Source organism: Rattus rattus, chromosome 4, assembly GCF_011064425.1.
Source record: "Rattus rattus isolate New Zealand chromosome 4, Rrattus_CSIRO_v1, whole genome shotgun sequence".
Classification (NCBI taxonomy): Eukaryota; Metazoa; Chordata; class Mammalia; order Rodentia; family Muridae; genus Rattus; species Rattus rattus.
The window spans coordinates 10836820-10864378 of NC_046157.1; the positions used below are offsets into that span (position 1 = coordinate 10836820).

Below are 27559 nucleotides of genomic sequence, written 5' to 3' on the forward strand. Positions count from 1 at the left end.
AGTTTACTTTTAATCTGGCTTGGCCTGACCACATTAGCTATAGGCCTATCAGTTTGATTTATTGTTAATCTTCAATCATTAAATCAAGCAACCAGTGTAAATTGACCTTAAGTGCCCCCATCAAGATACACATCTGGAGTAGGACTCAGCTAAAAAAGCAGTCATTCAGATGACCTAATCATTGCTTCCATTAATTTTAAAATCTAGTATCAAAATTTATAAATGTAGAATTTCTTGGATTCTAAGACTAAATTCGCAGAGTCCCAGTTTTCAGGTTCACATATTTATATAAGTAGAAAAGTAAGTCGTTTTCTTTTGATGATTCTTAGAGTTTGTTGTTCGGCTCACTTGTAAGTGGATTTTAGCCATAAGGTACACGATCCACAGACCCAGAGAAGCCAAAAAACGAGGCCCCAAGCGAAGATGCTTGAACCTCATTCAGAAGGGGAAATAAAATAGGCATCAGAGGTGGGTGGAGGGAGAGAACTGGGTGGGAGAGGGTGTAGGGAGGGGGATGGGGAAGGGGAAATGGGAATCAGGAGAGGGAGCGAGAAGAGAATGGAAATCAGCAGTGAGCAGGGGGTATCTCTTAGATGAGCCAGAGCCCTGGGATAGGGAGACTCCGTGGAATCTATGGGGGTGACCCAAGCTAGGACATCTTGAAGTGGGGCATATGGAGCCTGAAGTGGCCTGTAACCAGTAGCTGTACGGGACTCCCAGTGTAGGGATAAGGACACCAACCCCCACACAAAACCTTTGACCACAAATGTATCCTGCCTACCAGAAGTGCAGGGACAAAGATGGAGCCGAGACTGACAGGATGGCCAGCCGATGACTGGCCCAACCTGAGAACCATAACATGGGCAAGAACCAATCTCTGACGCTATTAATGGTTCTCTGTTATACTTGTATAACTGTCCACTGCAAGGCTCCACCCCAGTAGCCAGTAGAAACAGATACAGAGACTCGGAGCTCAGGGAGCCATGTGGAAGAGCTGGGGGAAGGGCTGAGGGTCCTGAAGAGGATAGAGACTCCACAGGAACACCAACCTGGACTCTTGAGGGCTCCCAGAGTCAGAACCGTCAACCTGAGTACCCCACATATATATAGCAGATGTGCAGCTTGGGATTCATCTGTTAATCTATAGAACCTATTTTTATGGACAATGTCACATACAGTCAATCTATAGAATCCATCTTTACAGAATGTACAGTCACATCTGATCTTTATTTACTATATTTTGTTCTCTGAGGAGATTTATATAAGCTTTCTTGTTCACATGGGATTGACTTATTTATCACCTGTTAAGTTTTTATTACATTGTGCTGTGGTTAAATATGCTTAAATAAACTCCTCAGGGGTCAGGCTCCCAAATTTGAATGAACACTGGCTACTTAGCTGTGCTGAACTGAACTGCCTTCTTGCCTCATGAGGATCGTTACTCTGCTGGCTTCGGCAGCGACAGAGATCCCACATTCTGCTATTAAGTCTCTGCCCCATCTCCCTTCCATGTGATATGAAACTACATGCTGAAATAAAGCTGTTTCTCCATAAGTTGCCTTTAGTCATGGTGTTTTATCATAGCAAGATAAACCCTAAGATATCGGCCAAACCTCAACTGAGATGTTGGGATAAACTTTGTGGGAGACCATGAATTCCTGGCCATATCCACATTGACCCACAGAAGTGATGAGAAAATAAATGACTATTGTAAGCAGATGAAACTGGATAAACCAAAAATAACAACCGTTCCTTCACAGGCCTTTTCCATATAGTTTGAAAGAGATGTTCCAATCTATGTAACTAATTAGAATTATAACTTGAGGTAGATACCTTCACACTCAGAAAACTGCATATTTACTGAAACTTAGAAATTCAAAAAAAAATATACTCTTTGTGAAAGAAAGGCAGGAGAGTTGTTGATTTAAAAAAATTTGCCAAAATGAAATTTAAATAGAACAGAGAGTTTAGTGTACTAGACTGTTTTGCAAGTTGTCAAGTATTCATTAGTTTCTGGTTTGAAGTAATTTACTTGAATATCAATAAGATTATTCTTAAAACATGAATTTTAATATTACAATGCTAAAACATTTAGAAAAAATATTCTACCACCTAAGTTCTGTATGTGTTTGCAGCTGTTATCATCACTATTGAACTAGTTAGCCGTAATCAGAATACTATATTGGATTCTGATATTGGTGTTATTAAGCTTGCCTCAATGGAGTATATTTAGAAGAGAGGTTTAAAATGTTGGCAGCACTCCAAGTCCTGCGACAAGTAACACTCAGATACTACATAAAGGCAGGGGGCCACATGAAATGTCTTAGATATGAAGAATTGAAGAGATTGGGAAAAAATGGTATTTGAAATAGGCCTTTTCTGAGTTAATATAATTACCACAAAATGTTTACAATTAGAAAACAAATGAAAGAAAGAATGAAAGAAAGAAAGGGAGAAAGGGGGTGGGGACTTTGGTACTCATGAGGATGCAATCTGTCCAAAGATGACTTCCAGTAGCACACCAGACAGAGGAAGATGTGAAAATTATAATAAAAATGTAGTCCAATAGGTTGTGGTTCCTGGGGCCTGGTTTGATGGCTGCAGTCAACTTTTAACCACTGTGCAGGGAGATTTAGTTAGCCCACTTAATTCTTCTCTCATTCATAAAGTATGTGCCTGGCTCAGGCTCCCTGGATGCAACAAAGATCACGTAGAGAAGTGTGCCCTGTCGCTTCCTGCTTGTGGTTCATGGCAAGAGCAACAGTAATCCCATAAATATCACATGTCACTAAGCATGGGGCAGTTGCAAGCTAATTACCCTTCCTTCACAGATGATCACTAAGGGATTAAGGAGTGACATTTCATAGTGCGCTTCCTATCACAACACAACCGGACACCAAGCTTTCAGAGTCCAAGTGCAACATTATTTCTGCGGCATTCCCAGTCACTCTGGAGTCATTAGCAAGTACGGTCTTTGGAAAATGCGTGTTAAAGGAATGAGTAAGTGACAGAGGTATCTTCAGCAAGTCGTCATGAATGTTTATTACATGGGGCTAGTTTTGAGGTGGCCCCCAATGACTGTCCTCTTGGTACCAAATGACTGTCCCGTGTGAATATTATTTAACACTAACTTGAATAGATTACATATTCTTTATTTCATGGCATGTGCCTCCTGCCTTTCCCCCTTGACATCTGCTTTCTGCCAAGCCACCAGAGTGTTCCAGGACTAGTAATTTTATAGCTCACCACTATTCTTAATTTGGATTTTATTCAAGTGTCGGGGGGTACTGCAGTTGTGGTGTAATAAGAAATGTATTCATATTTTGTTACCAGTTCTTAGTTCAACTCGTAAGACACTTAAGTTTCCCAAATAATAGGAATATATTTTAATCATTCATTGTCTTCCTAAAGCTCATGCTTAATGCTAATAAAGTGCCTCATGGTGTTTCCTTTGTATAGACTCAGAATGGGCCTCGTCCCAGAAGGACCAAGGATCAGAGGAGTACAAGTTGCACTTTGGGAAATGGAGATGGTGGAATCAGGCTCTGTACAAGGCGTAAGTACCAGGTTATAGAAGCTTGCAGTGGAGGTTCTGGGAGGGTAGTAATTCAGAGTGCAGGGAAGAGCTGTGTCCTGGTTACGTTACACCTTGCCCTGTGTATACTTCATCTGCTGGTTCATTTGTATTCCATGTTGCATCTTTTATAGAGAACTGCTAAGCATCCTCTGATCAGAACTGTCAAACTCATAAATTCCAAAATGGATCTTGGGGGCCCTCATTTGTACATGGACAGAAAAGAGATCAATCAGCATAGGTGAGTGCCAAATGGCTTTTGTCATCTGAAAAAAAAAGAAAGTGGGGACAAGGCCTAAGCCTTTGGGTCCTGATGCTGTCTCCAGGTACGGAACACCGGGACAGAATCTACAATGTCACATGGGTGGCTCCCGGATGCCTGCCGAATGACAGTGGTGGAATGAATCCCATGCACCTTTTTCACAGAAATAGTCTGTCTTCATGGAAACACAGAAAACAAAGGAGGTGTGGTTTTATTTATCTTTCATACTGGCAGATTTCCTGATATCCATTTGTTAGTTCAACCAAGAGAACTGTGGAAATGGTCGCTTTGGATAACCAACCTATCATTACAAAGATTTTCCCCTCCACCCTTCCTGCTAACCTTAGTGACCAGACATTGGATACCTTGATAGACGAAATGAGAAAAAAAGCTTTGCAATCTAGCAAGGGCCCTGGAGTTTTCACAACATTTTCATCAAAGAACTGATGCATTGGCATTCACTTCCTGGGTGGTTTCTCGGCTTCAAAAGGAACCCGAACTCTGGCTGACTAGGAAGCTTTCAGGCTCTGGGTCCTGGAGCTACATACTGAGGTCTAGGTCACAACAGGTGAGCCTATCATCCTGTTTACTGTTTCTAACCAACTTGATGAAAGCACAGGAAGGAAAGGGTTGGGAAACCCAAGACCGAGAGAGCCAGAAGTTTCAGAGAGCCAGGGAGGTACTAACCAGCTCTCCTGAGGAGAGCAGGGCAGGCTCAATGCATTTCTTTGGCCTCATATATTATAGCTGGGGCTGAATAAATGCAGCTCCACATTTGTGGGTCCAAGAAAACATAAAACTAAAAAAGCTAAAACAAAATTGTGTATGCATCTATTAATATACATCCATGTTTTCTTCATCTTGTTTCCTAGAGAATATACTATAGCATATGTAATATTATAATATGTGCATAGCACATTATATTATGAACTATAAGTAGTTTTGGGGGACTTAAGGGATGCAGGAAGCTGCATAGTTATTCTGTCAATTCTATGATATTTTATCTTAGGGTTTTGAGCATTTTTAGAGTCTGATATGCTTAAGATAGGGTCAGTCCCAGGACTAATAGTTGTATATTCTTATACCTGTATTTTGCCCATATGGCTTATACTATAGATATACTTAGGTATAATTATGTAAAATCAATGCAGTAGGTATAGAAGAAAATATGGTCATCAGGTTCAAGTGCTTGCCTGACGTCATGTTTTGTGAGACATTGAGTAAGTGACTAAATTGCCTCTTGTGAGAGACTGTTACTATGAAAGCGAAGGCAACATGAGTTTGCTTGAAAAATAACGGTGTTAAGAAGTACTGCTAATGTTGTCAATGGTACTCTTGTTAACAGTATATTATTATAACGATGCTTGACTATGTAAAACTGCTTGGGGCAGTACTCTGCCCTTCCACTAATTCTGTTCTTTTGTGACCAGGCATATAGCATTCTGTTCTTATCGCTACGCCTTTGTCCCACTTGTTTTAACCACTAGAGCAGCTTTCTCTATGCCCCTATAAATCACTTTGAAATATCTTTAGGCTGATGTTGTAGAGGAGTTTTAGGCTACTTACACATCATGCACAAAGCCCAGCATCACATTTCCACCATATCATATATATTTTAAAAATAAAATTCATTTTTATTCAAAGCCCCACTCAAACCTATTTTATTCAAGTATCTTCGATGAACTATCCTACGATCCTCCATGACCTAATGCCTTCTTCGAGATCCTTGGATATTCAGACTATCCCACACTATCGAGCCCTCATTCACTGGCTGGACAAGAGAACTCAGTCCAGTGACCTCTCTATCCCTCAAGTATTCAGCTGAGAATGGGGAAGCCTACACAGTCTCTGCCTAGTTCAAATTGTGGAAGGAGTGTCTGGAAACACTTTCTCAGTGACACAGAGGTCTGAGGCATTCTTAAGTATTGATTTCAGGCATTGGCAGATATAGTGTTAATCTTTCAGAGAAATGGATTCAACCCCAAACTCTTGAAGAATTCCTCCACCTCACCCTCTACCTTGGTCCTTACAGAGATAAAAGCTTGCAAGTACTCACCTTCTCTAAGGTCTCGACCTATCTTGGGTGGTGACTTCTTCCCCATTGACAATCCGTGAACTTCTGCCCCATCCATATTCACTCCTGAAGGGACTCTGTCCATTCAAAGAAGTTGAGACTGAAATTTTTCATTAAATAAAATTTCCCCAAGGTAAAGAATACTGTATTTACATATGCTCTGATTCTGAACTGCATATCATTCACCTATCTTTCTAAATCAAATTCTATGTCATGCCTCTGTGTGGGTCTCTCAGCTCCCTCCAAATGCTACTGTCTCTTTAAGTCTTTTCTTGTATCTTTTATTACAATTAGATCCACTCCCTTCATATCAGTCGATTGTCCACAAAGAGCAGGAAAAATGATTGTGTGCGCCTTCATGTACTGTTTCTTGAACATAAACTGTATCACTGAATAATGCTTGACTAGAGATAAACCATGTCCTAATGTAATAGTTGGTTCTGAGGAGGGAGACACAGTTTGTGTCAAGTTTTGCAAATGCACCAGTGATAGTAGACAGCCTTTCCATCTCCACAGCCTTGGTATGTCCAAACAACCCTTAATATCCTAGATTCTCTCCCAGTCATCTTATGTCACCCAAGGGCTTATTGACTGCAAGGTTCTAAGACCGCCTCCAGATTACTGTGGCAAAACCATAAGCTAGTGTCCGCCATTGACAGGGGTCCCTTCTGTTGATGTGGCCTTTCTCAATTTGACTGGACTGTGTGATCCCAAACAGGCAACTCAAACATGGGATAAGTTTGAGTTATTTAAAAACAGGTGAGTTGACTTCAATTGTATTAAAAATGGGTTCTCTTAGTTTCAATTTGCTTAGTAACAATACATAGTTTACTATATAGAAATCTTTCTGGCTTTGATTTCAAATGACTATAGTAAGGGAATTCACCATCATCAGGGAAATTGTGTGAGTATGATCAAAATGTGTTGCATGAAAATCTCAAAGAACAAAAACCATTTTAAAAAGCAAATTTTATAAGATTTGTTAATAAAAGTAGCATCCAGCTTTGGGCAATAGGAAATCGCAGGAAGTTAGCATTTTGAGAACTCTTGGGCTAAGTTCTCCATTTAAGGAAAAAATCTCCATACATGTGAGAAAAGTAATTCCTCAAAACCACACAGAAGTGAGTGGGAGAGTTGAGGCCAGGATCCTGCTCCTGACATGCAAGTCAGAGGTCATAAACCCACAGCTGTCTCTAATCTACTGGGGTTGCGTTCCCAGCACCATCTCCTGCCCTGAGATTTTCATCTCGCTTCAGTCTGTTTTGCAAATGAAGGACTCACCGGTTCTCATCCTGCCGTCCTCCATAACTGATCCAGTAATTCTGTTTACAGTTGAAGAAAAGGTATATATTTATTACCAAAATACCATTTATAGGAATAAAAAACTTAGAAAACCTGAAATATCCAGAAACTTATACTGTGTATTGATGAAGAGAAGGCTAATGCAATTTTGCCAAAGGTACCATGGATAACAAATGAATCAAAAGACTGTGTAGAATTAGGCGCTTGGTTCTCTGGTTCTGGATAGAGACTTGGAATTTAATAATGGAAAAGGATTCTAAGATCCTTCAATGCAAGTGCTTTGTGGAGTATGACTAAAACTTGAACAAAGAAATCAAGCTGGATTAATTATATGAACAGCACCATGAAGTAGGTGTTATATTTTGGAGTGTCTTGGGAAAATACAATTCTTCAAAATACTAAGTAGGAACAAATACATGTATTACATCAGAAGTATTATGTTAAAATAACCTAATTTTAAAAGTGTTTTGCTGCCAATAAGCCATAATTAAGAACCAAGTAAAAACTGTTGTAATTAATGATATCATCAACACATTAACATAAATATTGAATAAAATATTCAGAATTAAGTAGATACATGGAAAAAATCTAAACCTAGGTAATTCAAAGAGAAAAAAAATAATACTATGTGAAAAGGAGAAAATAGTATAAAGTGCCCATTAGAAAATAGAAGTTCAAATAGCAATACTATAGCAATTGGCACGTAATATATGTGAGGAGTGCAGATGCTTTTCCTTTTGTAAGGTTGGTAAATTGGGACTTTCCTGTACCACTAGAAACAATGAAGTTATCAGAAATATTTTCTTTAGAAAAGAATTATGTTTCAAAAACTTCCAGACCCCTTATTTCTCATGCAAAATGAATCCATTCTTGGGATTTAGTTGAAGGTAATAGTTTAATAAAAATGATCCCTAGATTATGTATGTTTGATAGAAATCAGAAATAACTGAAACATCAAAAGAATTAATCATATATTAAATCCATCTACATAACCAAAATACTTTAAATCCTTAACATGAAAAGTCAGGTAAGTGTCTCATTAAATAAGAACAAGAACTTGCGTTTATCTATAGCACAGATGATGTCTGCAAAGGGTTCTGTGTCATGGGCTGACAGGCTGATCAGAGGACAATACAGGAAGCAGAGAAAGGACAGGACAGAGGCTGACTCATGACTCTGTCAGTGCCTTCTGAAGATGTGTTACATTGTTTAAAGGATGGCACGCATTAAGAGTATGAAAAATTTTACATCTGAACATTAGAAAACTAAAGCAAGACTGAGACAAATGAAACATTCACAAAATATTTGCTTCTGACTTTGGGCCTCAGCGTCATGGGACTCTATTAAAATCTTTAAAGTTTAATCACCTGTATAATGTAAAGGCTTCTTTCAATTGGTATTAATTTAAAGAGTTTATTAGGCTCTTTGACTAATGTGGGCAGGGCATTAATATTTAAATACCCACCAAGAAGATCTTTTGAAGGTGAGCTTTATTATGTTTCAAGCTTTCATATTTATTTTTAAATTACTTAATTTATTTATTCACTTCATAACCCTATTGTAACTCCCCTTCCCTTCTCTTAATGGTTAGGAGTACTGTCTGCTCTTCTAAAGGACCTGGGTTCAATTCCCAGCACCCATATGGCAGCTCATAGCTGTCTATAACTTCAGTTTCGAGGGATCTGACACCCACATATCAATGCACACAAAGCAAAATTAAATGTTATTAAAAAGTTTAAATAACAGTTCATTTTCTCATTTTATTCTTACTGGTTCAGAATATGAAAATCCCAGGCCCTCTGCAGCTGACTTGATCAGTTCAGCTTCGAGTTTATGACGTTTGACAAATGCTGTTAAATCCTAGAAAGAAATAGAATTCATGTTTAAATAACCACTAAGAAATGCGACCAATCCTGAAGTAGAACTTTTCATTATAATAGTCAGTGAGCTAATATAAAAATCAGAGTTGCAAATGCGGTCCCCTTGGCAACAGTTTTGTTGCAAGATAGTGTCTATGAACAGTATGTGCTTCTGGCATGGATAAAATTTGAAAGAATTAAGATCTGATGTGAAACAGACATTAAATCTCTATGCGTCCTTAAAGACAGTGCTTCTTTTTGTCATTGTTTGTTTTTAATCAGTTCTCCCTGAACCATAGTGCACTTTAAAGAGATTTCTCTCACAACTCTGGTCTCACCTCTCGGGCCTCAATGGATGCTGGGTCAGTGCTGTCATCCAGCAGACTCTCATAGAAGTCTACGTTGTCCAGGACATCCTGGTCGTCTGGGTGGAACATCAGGTAGGCTTTGGCACACTCCAAGGCTTTCACATACTCACCAACTGGAGAAACAAGGTATTGTCACATTTGAATCAGTCAGATGTGCCCAGATGATTTCAGAGGGAGACTTCAATGTGTCTCCTGATGTCAGCATTGATCACAAGAAATGGCTGATAAACTAAGGTTGAGTAAAAAGACCAGAAGCATTCACACGGAAGGTCAGACATGATTTCAGGTACTTAGATGGTAGGGCCTTTTGTTTGCTTTGGTGCTGGGCACTTTGCAGAAATCTTCTAGAATCTCCATTAGACAGTACTTATTGGTAATTCCTGGAACACTAGAGCAAAACTGGGTGAACTAACAGTGACTTCTTCGTACTGTGTGGCCTATGTAAATATTCTGAGCATGGGTTTCTAATAAGATGATGATAATAAGCAGCTAGTTTACCAACTTTGCATTCATGGGTCATGATGTGCATATGAGTTATCACTGTCATACTACCAGGACAAAGAGTAACCCCTTACTCTTGGAAAGTAGGAAGTCTGCCAAAGCAGTTTAAAAATGTCCGTCTGCTTCATCATCATCATCATCATCATCATCACCATCATCACTTTAAAGGAAAAAAACACTTCTTTACTACTGACCTGATAAAAGACACCAATGCTGAAGATAGGGATAAATGGCAAGAATTGCATTGAGTCAAGCAGCCACTCACTTCTCCACAAAGTGAAGATGTGGACATCATAGTGACTTAGGTGATCCAAATACTACCAATTTCTTCTAAGTATAAGGGAGGGATATTCAATATCGCCCCTTCAATTAAAAAAGGAAACTAAAATTATTTTGAATTGCTAAACTGTACCTAAGGGATTAGGAGGCATCTAAACATTTTATAATATATTCTGATGATGAATAGTGGAATATATAGTCCACATGGGAGGAAAACTTGGCAATGTGAATCAAAACTACAAATGAAAAACTATTTGACCCAGTAAATCAACCTCCAGATATTTATCCTTAGACACTGGTATATAGATAAACACAGACATGTGTAAAGTATTATCCACTTGAAATTTCACTGTCGTCACAAAAGATTACCAGCAACACACTATCCCTCTGTAAGGAGATGCATAAAATAAATTCTAATACAATGACTTACAGGCATAAAGAAAGAGAGAGCAGGAAGGTCTCTCTGTACTCATCTATTAAAGTTAAACAATCACTTACCAGAATTTAAATTTGGCCCTCCAAATGATAGTTTCTTTTATCTTAGCAAAAATCATCTGGCAAGTATTAAGGAAAATACTTACAGAGGATAGTGTAAATAACGCTGTCTTTACATAAAAGAAAAAGGAAAACTCTGTGACTGTCTTTGTTTATGTATAGTTTTGGAAGTCTAAGAGACTTGGTGGAAGGACGTGAATGTGGCTGTAGATACAGACAAGGTGGGATGTTTTAATAGCTTTGCTTCTTTAACACAGTCCTACTAAAATGAGGTGTAAAAGCATTGTAGGTTGAAAAAGAAATTTTGCAAGTCTAGTGTAAGTTTTGTGACATTGACACAGGAAATCCTGCGCTTCATCCATTACTAGTGCCTTCCTCCCTTGCTCTGAGCTGCAACCCAATTTCACAGGTAAAAAGGTGCATGAGCCTGCATTGCCTTGGTGATGGAATGAAAGCAAGCAGGGGTCTGACAGTGGCCAGATGCATACAATGATGGCTAACCCACAAGGGTTTTCATGGATGACCCCCCACCCCCGCCCCGCTTTACCTCTGTAGTAGGCAAACTGGAGGTAGTCATAATGCAAGGGAAGAAAGTTCTCGATTGGTGAGAGGCGGCCTGGGCGGGTGGCGAGTTCCCTCACACACTCATGCTGACAGACCAGAACCTGCATGTAGTGATCTGGAAAGCAAGAGAGAGAAGGAGTGTTCTCCAGCTGCTGAGCTCATAGCTTAGTCAGGGCTGCACGTCTACAGGGCACGCTTTCTTTACCACACCACACTCAGAGAAAGAGAGAAAGAACTCTCTCTGTATTACCATTCCTAGCCTGAAAACCTCATACAGACAGTGACATCATTTTCTCCAGGATCGTTTGACAGCAGTTGGTCCCAGACCTGCACACTACACCAGCCTTCCTGTGCATAGAGCTGAGTCTGGACTTTCTCACTAGACATTTAGAGCTTCTCTTTGGATACTTCAGAAGGTCTGCGGTGCCCTGGAACTGAGATCAGAGTTTAATATCCTCTGGATGTTTAGAAGCCATTCAGAGATGGACCACGCAGCAAGTAGAAAGTTCAGCAGGTGAAAGGGAGGGGCCACACGCCCTTTCCCAGTCAACGTCTTTCTAAAGGAGGAAGTAAAAGGAATTTCCTCATACATACTGCTTAGACCTTATACTACCTGATTATAAATCAGGCTCTTGCCTAGTACTCTATATTCTAATATGTGGGATACTGTTTGGACAGAGAGTGGCAAAATGACAGGAAAGGAGACAGCTGTAGAATTAGAACGAACACTGCCTTCCTTGTACCTGACTCTGTGGTTGCTGTTTTCATTTAAACTCATCAAGGTGCCGAGGTGCAGCGGATTCCATGCCCCTTAGCTCTCAGCTCTATTTTGCCAAGAAACAAGCAGCTAATGACATGGGGGGAAACTCTTCTTCCTCTTTGCCTAACTCTGAATTCTATCAAAAGATGGAGGCAATGTTTCCCAGGGACAGAATGCTTCATTCATGCTTGGGCTGACTAGGCTCCCTGGGGATTGAGAAAATCACTTGACTTCATGGCTACACAATTTAATTGGCCACAACTGCTTCTCTCAAGAGGTCTTCTGTTTAGTCAAAGTTCTTGGATCTGGGAAAACTTGGAGACTGGGGTTAGGACACAGGAAGGAAAAGAGCATTTGTTGGGTGGAGGCAAACATTTTCTATAACCTGGCTAACTTGAGCCTGTGTAGAACAGCAAACAGAATCAACACCACAATCCACCATGTTTTACCTCTGGCTGAGGAGGAGGAGGAGAGATAACGAGGCCTATGAATACAATCTGAAAGTTAGGAATAAAGCAAGAGCTATGTTTCATATCTTGGGGAAACAGTTAGCAGCCAACTATAGACTCCTTCACAGACAAAAGTCTTCTTTGCCTTCAAACCTGTTTCCTCTAATATCAAGTGACAGGAAAGCAGAAAGATAACAGTGTACCCACCAACAACTCCAAATCTGAAGGAATATATTGTCAAAACAGAGTATACACAGCAAATAAGAACAACCACGATAGCCCTGACTGCACAAGGAGAGCTGACCATGGGAAACTCACCACCAAGCAACCGTTTGTATTTTCCTCCACATGAAGTCTCTCCTAACTCTACAATTCAAGCATTATGGTTTCCCTAATACAGTCTCTATTGTAAGTGCCAACTTTACTCCTAATTGAGCTCACCTGAGTCAGACAAGCATTCGCAGGGTAAAAGTGGTCATATTAATTTTATTTGTTGTATTCTTTTCCTTTCAATGTCATTGCGCGACTAATGCATTTTTAATGCGTTCGAGGTTAAGAGCAATTGTGTGAGAATACTTTTAGGTTTTTGCTACAATAAATTGAGCATACTTCAGATTTCCATGACATTTTATCACAACTGTGGATATTTGGCTGGGACTAGAGAGACTGTGACTTATTTTCGCCAGCTGTTTTTTTTTTTTTTTTTTTTTTTTCTGAGAGAAGTGAAGGGATTGTGCTGGTTGTGGTAATGACGAGCCAAAGAAACTGAGTGTGGATTTATCTTATGTGTTCATCTGTCCTTTCCCAACAGCCAATGGGTTATGGTAACTTGACTTCAGTAGCAGGATCTAGATCATTTGCCAAAACTGTTCATGGCCGCTGGCAGCATAGGTGCTGAGACAATGCATCAGGGGTATGGCACATTCCATAAAAACACAGCATAGTAAACTGCTAAATATAATTTTAAAAAAGGCTAGCTCATTCCCCTTGCAAAAGACTATGTACTGAGAAAAAAATCAGTAATTATACAGTACAAGATGCACAAAATTGACTTTTCAATGAATCACCTTTAATGTTCACAGAAATACTGAAGAGTTTCAAATGTCAGCTGTCCAAAGAAACAAAACTTTTGGAAATAAACCCTCAAAATAACTCATGCAAGTATATTGATTTTAGGCAACTTAAATTTATGTTGGGTAACAAAGCTCTTCATAGGGTGGTAATTTAATGTAGTGATTTTGACTGTAATAGAAATATTGATTCTAGTTTATACTTTGTAGCTGTTCTCTAATTAGCTTCTGAAAACAGTCCACCTTTATTTATGGCTGGCATTATCACAAGCACGAGGCATTGCTAACACATTGATCTGTGCATAGTTATGGGTGTATATATCACGTCCTTTATTCTTGCCTTCACCAACATATTCGTTCAGCCAATATTTACTAAGTAGCTCAGGGATTTGCTGAAGATTGAACACTTAAAAAGTTAGGGCACCAGCCAAGTGATAATGAAAAACACCCCAAAGGTTTACAAGGGGAAGGAGAGTGAGCGGCTCATCCAAAGAATTCAAAGAACTTAGGAAGGCAGGAATGAATACAGAATGTGAATATCATACTGGCAGTCCTTAAAGGGTATGGGCTTTATTCCAAGTCGAATGAAAGCCGCAAGGGGAGGGAATTTATGTACAATAGCTCGGTAGTAAAGAATGTTGGCTCTGTATTGGAACTCGATCTACACTGCACACCAAGACCATGAAGGAAGTAGTCATGGGGGTTTAGTTAAAACACAGTTTTGATTTAAGTCAGGGCAAACGGGGAGACTCAGTAATTGTAAAGTGCCATGTGAAAGAACCATTTATCCATGCTTGGCAACTAATAAGAGTTGAGAAAGATGTCAGATTGACAAGCAACTTCCTAGGACTTGTTTTGAGCTAGTAGGTAGGTGCTTTGGTGGGGATAAGGACACTTTCGAATTGGCAGGGCAAACTGGCTTTAGTAATTTCCAAGTCAGCTGAATGTTGTTTTTCATTATATATGTCTTGGAACATAATAGGTCATCAACACATATTTAAACAAATGTTTGTTATTAAATAAATCACTGTTTATTTGGGTTTTGATTGTGTTGACTTTAAAAGTACTGGTTCTCCATTTTAAGAAGCCTGGGTTTGATTTTCGGGTTGTATCTAGCCCTATCACATCAACCGATTCCTCATCTAAGGGGAGCAGAATCTCTTCAGTGAGATATCTGAGCAGCACACAGAGATGCAGATCTGTGAGAGAAAGATCAGCTCACTTTAGGCTCTTGTGATATCACCAGGAGCAGGAAAACCAGCTCTTGGCTGAGGAGGTCACAGGCCCAGGTAGAAAACCTACCAGTCTTGAACCTACTATATTCCCATAAAGTTTGTTTTGTAAAAGTGCCTTCTAAATACTGTTTCTATCCAAGGGTTATCCCAGCTTTCCTCACAGAACCTTCTGGTTATGGTGGGCAGCAGTTAATAAAGGAGCCCATGAGTGGTCAAAATGCAGTAAGTGATAATGAGCGACTAGTCTGTATGTGGCAGAGTTCTATCATCCCTCCAAGGCTCAGGAAACATAATGGAGGGCATGGTAGGTGACGGAAAGAATGTAATAAACAGACTGCGGAGAAGTAGAGTTGAAAAACGATGATTTCGGGAAATGACATAGCCAATGTACTTAGGAGCTCACTGTAGTTGTAGTCATTTGCACAAGATATGTCCAACACTGGGCTCCTCAAAATTTCACCAGTGTTGAAGGAAGTACCCATGAGGTAACTGATGGTTAATGTTGTTGGGAGTGGAGATCTCATCTTAGTAAAGCCACTGGAAAGCCATCCTTGTCAAATAAGTAACATTCCATCCATGTTCCAGCAAGAAACTAGTTAGACTCATTGGACTACACACACATTGATGAGATATAGGAGAGGGACCCACTGAGAAGAAGGGCTTCAGTGGGAGAAGTAAATAGGCTGGAGCATAAAATGGAAGGCAAAAATGGCTTTAAAAATCACTATCTAAATGTACGAAAATGTCAAAAATTAAATAAAAACAGAACATCAAAAATCAAAACCCAACACAAGATTTGCACCTCCTCTCCACCAAGCAGCATCTAATACTTGTGTGCTTACAACTGGAGAATAGCTACACATGCTCAAACTTGAATTCAGTGAGAATCCACCCCTTACATGGTACTTTACCTGGACAGAGGCCACCTCGGGCCTTCTGCATGCTAGTTTCTAAAACAGTCACTACTGTGCCTGTAGGCTTGCCTGTACTGCTGTGGCCAATGGAGCTAAAGAAGGAGACACACCAAGAGCCCTTTAGCCATAAGGACCCTCCAGTGGCCTCTGCTTCCCAAGGAAGGCTGCTTCCTCTGTAATCCCCATGGTCAAGGGCATCCAACTTTCCATTTTACCAACTAGAGATGTAAGCAAAGAACAAGTCATAGCTTGGTGCCACAAACCCATCATCTGAGGCAGGAGGATTATAGAATCAATGCCTGCTAAAAAGTGTTAGAGTGAGTTCAAGGCCAGCCTGGGCATCTTAGTGAAGCTTGAATCTCATGAAGAAGTAGAAACATGGATAGAGTTTTACCACAATGATATTATAGTTTCCACTTGCTCCTCCCTTCTGTTCTCTATGAAAGCACTCCACCTCCCCTGTACTATATATGCAGACTCTTAACGTTTCTCCTGAAAATTGTGGTTTTACATGTATATTGTTAATATAAATAAGTCATTTTCAAATATGGTGTATATAGAAAACTCACTTCTTCCAATCAAAGGTTACTTACCCAGTATCAGCTGGTCTTTAATATCATACATTGTCTACTATTTTAAACAACATTCTCAAGTATAACAAGCCAACTAATTGTACAAGACTGTATTGATGATTTATTGCTATATTACTTACAATAATGAAAAACTGCAACCATTTCCATTGTGTTCAGTAAAGGCTAATATTTAAAATGATGGTGCCCCCATATCATGGGTGTTAACTAGCCATACATATGAAAAAATAAGTCCAAATGTACTTACATGAGAAGTCCACATATTTTTGGTAAGCATAAATTAAAATAAAAAGCAGTATGTTGAAAAGAAATATTTATAATACTTAACTATTTATATTGATGAAATAAATAAACATGTAATTATTACTCAACAGAAGAAATTGGGAAGAAAAAAATCTTCAAAATTTTAATCATAAAATTTAGCATCAGAAGACAGGTTGGAATAAACCCATGAGCATCTTTAACATTTTACAAGAGTTACTGTGCACTGTATTGTCTGAATACTGTCTATAGGATTTTAGAGTAAGCAATTAAAGAACATAAAGCAAGCTTTACCTGCGATTGCCTCATAAAGACTGCCTTTAGACCCTAAGTACTCATATTCCTCAAATCTCTGAGGCCCCTCACACAGAGCACGGCACACCATATCTTCATTGAAGTATTCTCTTAAAGCTTGTTCAAAGTACTTGATGGCTGCTTCAAAGTCATCTGCCTCATAATGTTTAACTCCAGCATTATAGCTTTCCTGCAAAGACATAGACAAGATCTGTTTTATGAAGAGTGGTTCTACACAGACCTGGGATCACATAGGATGGTGAGAGCAGAATTTTGTGTTGCAGAAGGTAATGCCAGGATTCACTGGTCAATCCACTGTGACTCTCCAATGTCAAACAAATGTCAAAGAAAGGGAGCCTTTTCTTTTGGGTATGTGCCCAGGAGTGGTATAGCTTGTTCCTCAGGTGTGTCCAACTTTCTGAGAAACTGCCAGACTGATTTCCACAGTAGTTGTACCAACTTGCAGTCCCACCAACAATGGAGGAATTTTCCTCTTTCTCCACATCCTTGCCAGCATCTGCTGTCGCCTGAGTATTTGAGTGGGAGGGGGAGCACCCTCCTAGAGGAAGGGGGTGGGGTAATAGGATGTTTTCGGGGGAGAATCCAGGGAAGGGGATAACATTTGAAATGTAAATAAAGAAAATATCCAATAAAAAGAAAGAAAAAACCTGGGAGGAGTGGAGTCAAAAAGTTTTTCCTTATATAATTTCAAATAATATTTTATTGTAAGAAAAATTCTGGGGATTTTTCAAACTCTAAATTGAAAACTTCAAGTACAAGGGGAAATCCTTGAGATTGGAAGCTGGGGAACAATCGTGTAGCTGTGAACCACTCACAATGGCTTCCCTTCTAGTTGAGAAGTAAGCGCGTTAAATGTCCAAAATGACAGGTTGCATCTGTTGAAGTTAGGTCTGTTGCTATGTGTTGCAATGCTAAATACTAGTCCCCAAGGTCTGGTTGCCCGTGGTGATGAAGAAATACTCATATACACCAAGTGATGCTATATAATCTTTCTCCTTAATTTAAACATATTGGTTGAATAAATATGCTTACAGCCTATATAGCTGGGCAGAAGAGAGGTAGATGTAGTTTTGGGCCTTGGGCTTCAGGTCTGATGGAAAGACCATGAGAAGGAAAATAGAGAAAAAGCAGGAGAGAAGAAGAGAGGAGAGGAGAGGAAAAAATTCCATAGGATAGGTAAATATGAAAACATGGCCAAGAAGACTGGCCCATTGGAGTAGGAACAGCCCAGATGGAACATGGCAAGTTATAACTCAGTGTTATTGAGACAAAATAGCAAAAGGGTTGATACCTGTCCAGCTCTAATACTGTTAAGGTTCATTATAAATAAAAAGTGTTTTTGTCTTTTATTTGGGAATTAAATGGTCAAAGGTGGGGTAGAAACCCCCATTAAATATTTACCCCAACAGGCACCTCTAGTGCTAGATACTAAAAAGGCTGAGGCAGGAGGATTACTTTAGAGTTTGAGGTCAACCACAGCAACAGAGCAAGAGATGGCCACCTATGTACTAAAGAATACACATGTTTTTAAAGCAACTCAAGGAACTTTTATCAAAATAGCATTTATAATATCATACAAAGAAAGCCCCTACAAATACTGGAAAATTGAAATAGCATTCTGAATTCTATCTGACCACATGGAATAATGTTAGACAGCAACAACAACAGAAACAAGTCAAGGCACAGGAACTCACTGAGATTAAGCAACACACTATTTAATAACATGTGGACCATTTATATAGTACTTGCTTCCTGGAAGACTCAGGTTATTTCAAGGAATAGGTGACAGAAAGAATTTAAGGGACAGAAATCATAAAGGACTGGGATAAAGCAGTGTTTTATGTACACGATAGGCTTGCTCTCGTCATGTACTCAGCATTAGTGGCTTGAAGTAGAAATTTCTGTTCTTTTTTGATACTCAGTTGTGTCATGTGATGTTCTTCTGGAATCTGTCTTGGGAGAGGATGTTTTTCTGAAACACACACGTAAGAGGATGTTTTGCTTGAGAGAGCATATGATGTTTGTAAAGGGTATATGTAAAATCCCACAGACAGAGAAGGGACACTCTTTTACAGTTAGCAGTGCAACACTTGCTGGTGTTCGCTGATCTTTGCTGGTCTTCATGTTGTAGAGAAAAAATTGTCACAGAATTTCTTGTGGTATTCCAGCTGATTCTTGCCACTTCCACTGACTCGTGCTGATTTGCAGAGCCTTGTGGTTTCTGCTGGATTGAGCCTCTGCTGCTGATTTGTGTTTGGTTGTGATTTGCTATTGGATTGGCTGCTGGTATCATGACCATAAAGAGTGTAATCACCCAAAGAACTACTTCTAAACAGTTCCACAAACCCGTTGTTCTATTAACCATTTTCTCCCCTACTTTTGGTCAGTGGACTGGAAGTGTTTAAGAACCCTAAATAAAGTAGGCTTTGAAAACTCTAAGCCTACAGTGGCTGATTGCACAAGACTTGTACAAAGATCAAGTGACTGAAGATTCTACCATGAATTGGGGAGGGACACTTGTGCCCACATCCCTAGCTAAGGAGTTATTAGGAGTTGATGGCTGCTAGGGGTTGGAAAGGAAGTAAGAAGCAGTGGTTCTCAATGTTTAGAATGCTGTGAACTTTTAATACAGCTTCTCATGTTATAGAGACCCCCAGCCATAAAATTATTTTCATTTCTACTTCCTAACTATAATTTTCTACATTTATACATCATAATGTAAATATCCGTGTTTTCCAGTAGTCTTGGGCAATTCATATAAAAGGGTCATTCAACTGCCAAAGGGTCACTGATTAGGAAGCTACTGATTAGGAAGTAATATCTGCTTCATAGATATTGCCCCTTATAGATGCTCTAGTGGGTACCCCATACTCATGCATATATGAGGACACTAATTGGTCTCAGTGGCTTATCTATTTATGTTTTTAGAAAAGGACATTGATATGTGAGGAGAAAGTTCAGAGGGGGTGATCAGGGGTCCAAGCATAGTTGGAAGGAAGAAGTAAGAGTAAGTGGGATTTAAAAACATTCAATGTATGTATGGCATTCTCAAAAACATCACCAAAAATGTTGCATTAAAGATAAACTAGAGAACTAAACAGAGTAGTCTCAAAATAAAAACAGGAAATTGTTTAGAATACACTTAGAAGCTTGCTCCACATCTCTAGCGACCACAGAAATTCACAGTAAAACTACTCTGAGGTTCCATCCCCCTCCACTCGGAATGGCTATCTTAAGTGTACCCAGGACAGTAAATGCTCAGGGATGTGCGGAGAGGGGAACTCATGCTGTGGGTGGGAACTCATGCTGTGGGTGGGAACTCATGCTGTGGGTGGGAACTGCAACCGCTCTGGAAATCGGTCTGGAGGCTTCCAAACCTAGGACGGAAACCATTATGTGACCCAGGCCTGAACTAGTGACTGCTGACAGATTGTGGAATTGGAGCACTACTGTCTTCCATTGTGTACTCAGTGCTCAGCCAATAGAAAGGTCTACACCCTGGATGCACAGTCTGATGTGGTTAAACTCTGGTTCACAAAACAGATATGAACACGAATGTGAGAAACCAACTTGTAGAGAAGAAGAGATACACAAGGGTAGGAGGTAGACAGTAAACTTCTGGGTAAAAGTGCTCAGTAAGCATTATTTACATTGTGTGAAACTTCCAAAGAATAAATGATTAATTGATCATATGGTGTGGAAAGTACTGAACGGAAGAAGCTGAAGTTTCACAGAGGGATGCAGATACTTTCGTGGAGTTCTAGGTTTTACCATATCCCGATTTTTCCGCATGAATTGTCATTTCTCTCACGTTCGACTTTTAATTACTAAAGTCTTACCTTAGGATATCAAATATATTTTAACTTCTGGCTACAATATGTCATCTGAGAGTTCTGCTCATATGAAAGTTAGTGCACACTGAGACTGAACGTGGTACATCCAGGATATGATTCGGAGTCACATGACAGGGACAGGGCTCCCCAGTGCTCACCAGGTGTGGCTTGGCTTCTCTGTCTACTAATGGGGCTTCCACTCTTGCTGTGGCTTTATAGTCTTCTATGTTCTGCTGCATTTCCATGTGCTCGGGGTTGGCCATGAAGAAAGTATGAGCTGCTTCCATGGCCTTATCCAGCTGGTTGAGCTAAAGAAGAGAAGGACACAATTAAGGAAGTAGTTTGTAAACTTGGCTTTAGAAGACTAAAGAGATCAGCCATATGTCTCAAAGTAGAGACGTAGTAAGGAGAATATTCCAGGTAAAACACACATTCACATGTGTGCACACACATATGTGCACACTCAAATACAAATGTTTTCATTCTATGTAATCAATTTCTGCATTTTCAGTGATGTTAATAAACTGTTCATAAAATTGTACGTGTCTATTTTGGTCCTGGTGAGAGGAATAAGTCATTTGTTCCCAGTTTATTCTCTTTTACATATCGTGTTTTAAGGAAAATGATCTGTGCCCTTGTATTTAGTTTATGGTTATCCAAAACAAATGTATTGGTAAGATTTTTGCCCTCTAGTTTACATTTCAACACTAGGGTTTATACTTTCATGTTAACGATGAGAGGCAAAATAGAGCTGTGGTTTTCTGAGTGACAGAACTGAGTAAACTCTTTCTCCACCATATAAGTGTTTTGACTTTAGAGAGTAAAGAGTAGGAAGTTGAAAGATGTAAACTAGTCCTATTCGGAAAGAGGTTTTCTTTGTAACTTCAATTTTCACTAATGCAAAACATTGGGTGGATTAATTTTAGTTACGTGCTAAAGTGCCGGAGTCCATGTCTGCCAGACGAGGGTGAGAGATCCCCTGGAGCTGGAATTATAGGCAAAGGGCAGTCTAGCCTAGGTGGTGGAAACTAAACTCAGGTCCCCTACAAAAAGCTGTCCATGTTCTTAACCATGAAGCCATCTCTCCAACAACAGAAATGAAAACTTTTAAATAATCACTGTGCTGACATTCTGAAGCCTTTTTTTTTTTTGGCCCTTTTTTCATGATGAAAATGAAGAGATGTTTTGAACTAAGTGGAATTAAATCCATTCAATGTCAACACACATTGACATCAGCTCAAGTCATGGGGAATACGTATGAAAAGATTCATTTTCTTTATATTTGAAAAGCAAGCATTATATTAATAACATTTTATAGGAAAACTTAAAATGTTTGATATATTAAAGTATGCAGAGTGAAATCACACTGTTACTAGATAAATACAAAGTCATCCAACATCATAAAACTATTCAACTGAGTCTTTGTCTAACAAAGTAGCTACTCAGTGCTTAAAAAAAAACAGAGGAATAGTGTGTTCCCAGGTTCCCAGCATGTGGAAACAAACAAAGAATCAACTCTCACCACAGAAAACATATACTGCCCTAATCTATGGTGTGACATCCTTACTTTTCCTATTAATGCCAAATGCTCACATCCTTTTTACAATGGACTTCCTCTTAAATACTACCTGAAATTAGGTCTTGCCATCATGGTATGCATCCACAAATACTTCAGCTGTTCATGTGACTGGCTTTGAATTTACCTTCTTGTTCAATTCTAATTTTCTACATTTCCCCAACCCCTAGTACATTGAAATATAAAGTATTTGGATATTTAAATGGTTATATTTATATGGGTACCAAGAAGATGTGTAAGTTCTAAATTGTGTAGAAATCTAAATATATTGGTCAAGTGAATATAGAAAAAGTTATTTAAATATTTATGCCTTAGTCATGCAGTGAGCAAAGACTTTACTCATTAAAAACTTCATACCACAACAGACTAAGTGAGATTCAAATGGTTTAACTGTATTGGGTATGAATATGTTTCATAAACAATACCTGTGGTGGTTTGAATACACTTGACCCAGGGAGTGGCACTATTAGTGGGTGTGGCCTTGTGGGAGTAGGTGTGGCCTTGTTGGAAAAAGTGTGTCATTGTGGAGATGGGCAATGAGACCCTCCTCCTAACCACATGGGAGCCAGTCTTCTCCTAGCACCCTTCAGATGTAGATGTAGAATTCTCAGCATCTCCTGTACCATGCCTACCTGGATACTGCCATGCTCCTGCTTTGGTGATAGTGACTGAACCTCAGAAACTGTAAATCAGCCTCAATTAAATGTCAGTATAGCTGTTGCCTTGGTCGTGGTGTCTTTTCAAAGAGGTAAAACCCTAACTAAGATGATAGCATATAATTTATAAATGATCTATCAAACAAGCGGGTTTGCTCCCATTGCCAGAGTATAATGGATAGTGACCACGACACATCATTTATAAAGATACAGTATGTACTGAGCTACATTGAAACTGCCTCTGAGTCACAGCCAAACTGCTAGTAATGAGTACAACAGATTAGTCCCAACACACTGGACCTGTAGCTCGAGGCATTAACAATGACAGAATTTGGTATTTATGCTCCTCATTTTCTGACCCTTCTGGCTTGACTCAGGCTGATCCCCTGACAGAGAGAATATTTGTCCATTCATTTTTTTCCTTTTGAAATCTAACTTCACCCATAAGGCCAAGCTTGAATTCTGCCTGAAGAAACGCTTTTTCAGACCTATTGTAACAGTAAGAGAAGCTCAGCATCATCCAATCTTTATCTCATGTTGGGACTGAACCATGCACCATCCTACGATAGACAAGTTTACTTGCATCCCACTTTTCTGTGGAAAGGAACCAATAACTTAGGCATCTTTTGTATTATTTTCTGTTTACATTTCACAGACATTATTATCTATGCAAAGAGAAATAAGTATATCTTTAACACATCAACCAAAAGATATACATGTGAGGGTACCTTGTATGCTAAGCAGTGCTAACAGCATGCGACATCTCTGAAGTCACTGTGTGCAGTCAGGAATCCAGTGCAGTGGCTATGTGCTATGTGCTTACTTGTTTTCCTTTCTTATGTCCCAGGACAACATGTCATATCTCTCTCTCTCTCTCTCTCTCTCTCTCTCTCTCTCTCTCTCTCTCTCATGTTGTGTGTGTATGTGTGCGTGCGTTGTATATGTATATGTATATGTGATTCTGTGTCCTCGATACTGTACCACAAAATTTAGTTCTGGCTTTTAAATTACAAACTACAATTGTTTGCCAGAATATATAAATTCAACCATCGTATTAGGCTTATGTACTTGCACATTTATTTTAGTGGCGCATGGTAATAAATGTCCAAGTGATAATGTATATTCTATATACAATGTCAATTATTGGATGAAGATCATAACGAAGCCCCATAAATACCAGGTTTTAGGTTTAAAATGAACTACCCACTAAAACCAAACTGCATTTACAGGCTGCATGTGGGATTTCCTTTGAGATAGAATTGTAACGAGCCACACACAGAGAGAACTCTGATGGGGTCACTCTTTGGAGTAGAAGCATGAACCCTGGGTCAAAGAATAAATGAGGAAAGGTTATCTAACCTTTAACTGCCCACTGAGCTGAGAGAATGTGGGGTCGAGTATCCTTCTGATCTTAAAAAATGAGGAAACCTGCCAGCCCAGAAGCCACACAGTATGGGGCCGTCATGCTGTGTGGGAAAAATGAATGTTGATGAAGTCAGCACCCTGTGGACATTCAGAAGACACACTGTCATAGGCTAGTGAGGGAACACAGTCTAAAGCCAGATCCTCCCCCACAGGTAGTCCTAAAGACATGCAGAGCATGGGCTGAACATGCACACACATTCAGGATCTATCACCAGCCACAGAGAGGCTACCAATAAGGCACCATGACATCCAAGCACGTGTAGGTTAGAGCTGAAGGTATATGACTCTTCAGTTTAACTCCTCTGACTGTCATTTAGCAGCCTTGCCCAGATGAACTGAACTTTAATATATGTATAATTTGCATGTAAATCAAGTAACCCAGCCATCTACAGGTTCTTCCTCCATGGCAAAGGTTCATTTTACACACTCGGTTACAGACTCAGAGAGTCGATGAAAAATCCATGTGGCTCGAAGGAAAGAAGAGGCCCTACTTTCTGGATACTTCAAGGAGGAAATAAATTTCAAGTGATAAAATTTTGACCTTGCTAAGTGTTAAAAGGCAGAAATGGCCAACCCTTCTGGCATTTGGATCTCGAGGAGGAGTACTGAGAACAAATTTAAGGTAGATTTCTCTGCAATCCAGCGTCTGAACTGAGAACTAAAGGTGGAATATCCAGCTTGGTCTACAGAGTGAGTTCCTGGACAGGCCAGGGCTACACAGAGAAACTCTCTCTGGAAAAAGCAATCAGTTGTGAAAGAGGAGGAAGAGGAGGAAGAAGAGGAAGAAGAGGAGGAGGAGGAAGAGGAGGAGAACCATAAAGAGTTGAATAATGGGGCCACATGGCTATGATAAAATAGATGTCATTCTAAGAGTGACAAGAAGCTGACTAACTATTAAAGAAATGCAAGAAGGGCCGTAACACTATCTTATACATATCTTTAACTGCTAACCAACCGGAGCTGCTATATAGAGAGAAGTATTTGTCACAGTCAGAAAAGCATTGCAGTAACCCAGGTCAGGGTAAGATTTTCACAAAATAAACAAGACAGCATAGGTAAGTCACTTCCAACCCCCCGCCACACACACACACTCTCACACACTCCTTTCTTTTCCTCTTCCTCTCAAACCTTATTTATAACAAGAGTTCAAGGTTTCTGGAACCACATAGGTCAAAAGGAAACAACAGTGCAAGCACAGGAAGCACAGCAGTAGAAGATGCATATGCCTTTTGCTTTTCCTGAGTTTGGCCATGTGGGGAAGGCTGTAACTTAGTGCCATAAGGCACCACAGGTCACTGGGTAGGACTCCAAGTAGTCAAGGTCTGGTTGAAACTCAGTGGGAAATTCTGTTTTTCTATTTTTGGCCTTTTTGTCTCTACAGGACTTGCAATTATTTTCCTGGTGTGTGACATTTTCATAAGTTTTTCTGAGCTTTGGTCTTTGAAAGCCAAAAGTTCAGATTCTTTCTTTTTCCTCCATCTTTATTAAAATGGGTATTTCTTATTTACATTTCAATTGTTATTCCCTTTCCCGTTTCCAGGCCAGCATCCCCCTAACCGCTCTCCCTCCCCTTCTCCCGCCATGTGTGTTCCCCTCCCCATCCTCCCCCCATTACCACCCTCCCCCCAACAATCACATTCATTGGGGGTTCAGTCTTGGCAGGACCAAGGGCTTCCCCTTCCACTGGTGCTCTTACTAGGCTATTCATTGCTACCTATGAGGTTGGAGCCCAGGGTCAGTCCATGTATAGTCTTTGGGTAGTGGCTTAGTCCCTGGAAGCTATGGTTGGTTGGCATTGTTGTTCATATGGGGTCTCGAGTCCCTTTAAGCTCTTCCAGTCCTTTCTCTGATTCCTTCAACAGGGTCCCATTCTCAGTTCAGTGGTTTGCTGCTGGCATTTGCCTATGTATTTGCCATATTCTGGCTATGTCTCTCAGGAGATATCTACATATGGTTCTTGTCAGCCTGCACTTCTTTGCTTTATCCATCTTATCTAATTGGGTGGCTGTATATGTATGGGCCACATGTGGGGCAGGCTCTTAATGGGCGTTCCTTCAACCTCTGTTCTAAACTTTGCCTCCATATTCCCTCCCAAGGATATTCTTGTTCCCCTTTTAAAGTAGGAGTGAAGCATTCGCATTTTGGTCATCCTTCTTCAGTTTCATGTGTTCTGTGCATCTAGGGTAATTCAAGCATTTGGGCTAATAGCCACTTATCAATGAGTGCATACCATGTTGTTTTTCTGTGATTGGGTTACCTCACTCAGGATGATATTTTCCAGTTCCCTCCATTTGTCTATGCATTTCATAAAGTCATTGTTTTTGATAGCAGAGTAGTACTCCATTGTGTAGATGTACCACATTTTCTATATCCATTCCTCTGTTGAAGGGCATCTGAGTTCTTTCCAGCTTCTGGCTATTATAAATAAGGCTGTTATGAACATAGTGGAGCATGTGTCTTTGTTGTATGTTGGGGCATCTTTTGGGTATATTCCCAAGAGATGGTATAGCTGGGTCCACAGGTAGTCCAATGTCCAATGAAATTTATAACAACTGGGCATGGTAGTGCACACCTTTAATCCCAATACTCCTGAAACAGGGATAGTGGGATGTCTGTGAGTTCCAGGACAGTCAAGGTTACATAGAGAAACCTTGAGTCAAAATAAAAAAAAAATAAAATAAAATGTATAAGCTAGTGAACAAAAAAAGAAGATGCATATGTTTGTATGTGTTCTTATATGCCTGCTTATGTGTGTGTGTGAGTGTGTGGTGTGTGTGTGTGTGTGTGTGTGTGTGTGTGTGTGTACATGTGTGCAGGCCAGAGGTCAACACTGGTGTCCCTCTATTGCTCCATGCCTTTTTTGATACAGGTATTTCATTAAACATGGGTTTATGGGTGAGCTGTGCCATCTGTCCACTGAGCTCTGGAGCTCTTCTTTTCTCATCTATGCCTCACCAGCAGGAGACTCTCAGGTACACATCACCTTATCTAGGTTTTACACAGGTGCTGGCATCAAATTTGGGTCCTTGTGCTTACTTAGTAAGTATTTACTGGCTGAGTCACCTTTCCAGCCCTAGCTGTCTCCATTATTTAATGAATCTACAAGGTATAGATTGTGCCACAAGGCATTACTTAAAACTTTATTGACCTAGGTTAATTCTCTTTTCCAGGTCTTATAAGTAGATGCACAGCTCAAA

At 39.8% G+C, this 27559-nt stretch overlaps 1 protein-coding gene across 1 annotated transcript in view; it reads right to left on the minus strand.

Moving 5' to 3' along the window:
* Nucleotides 1-27559, minus strand: part of P3h2 (prolyl 3-hydroxylase 2) — a 145261-nt gene that overhangs the window by 14424 nt on the left and 103278 nt on the right. Inside the window, exons 2-8 of the mRNA XM_032900041.1 lie at nt 20864-21013; nt 16852-17041; nt 11262-11393; nt 9410-9552; nt 8983-9072; nt 7192-7232; nt 5893-5987 (exon numbers count right to left, since the gene is read on the minus strand). Of these exons, the coding sequence (XP_032755932.1) occupies nt 5893-5987; nt 7192-7232; nt 8983-9072; nt 9410-9552; nt 11262-11393; nt 16852-17041; nt 20864-21013 (841 nt within the window). The remainder of the gene's footprint in view (nt 1-5892; nt 5988-7191; nt 7233-8982; nt 9073-9409; nt 9553-11261; nt 11394-16851; nt 17042-20863; nt 21014-27559) is intronic.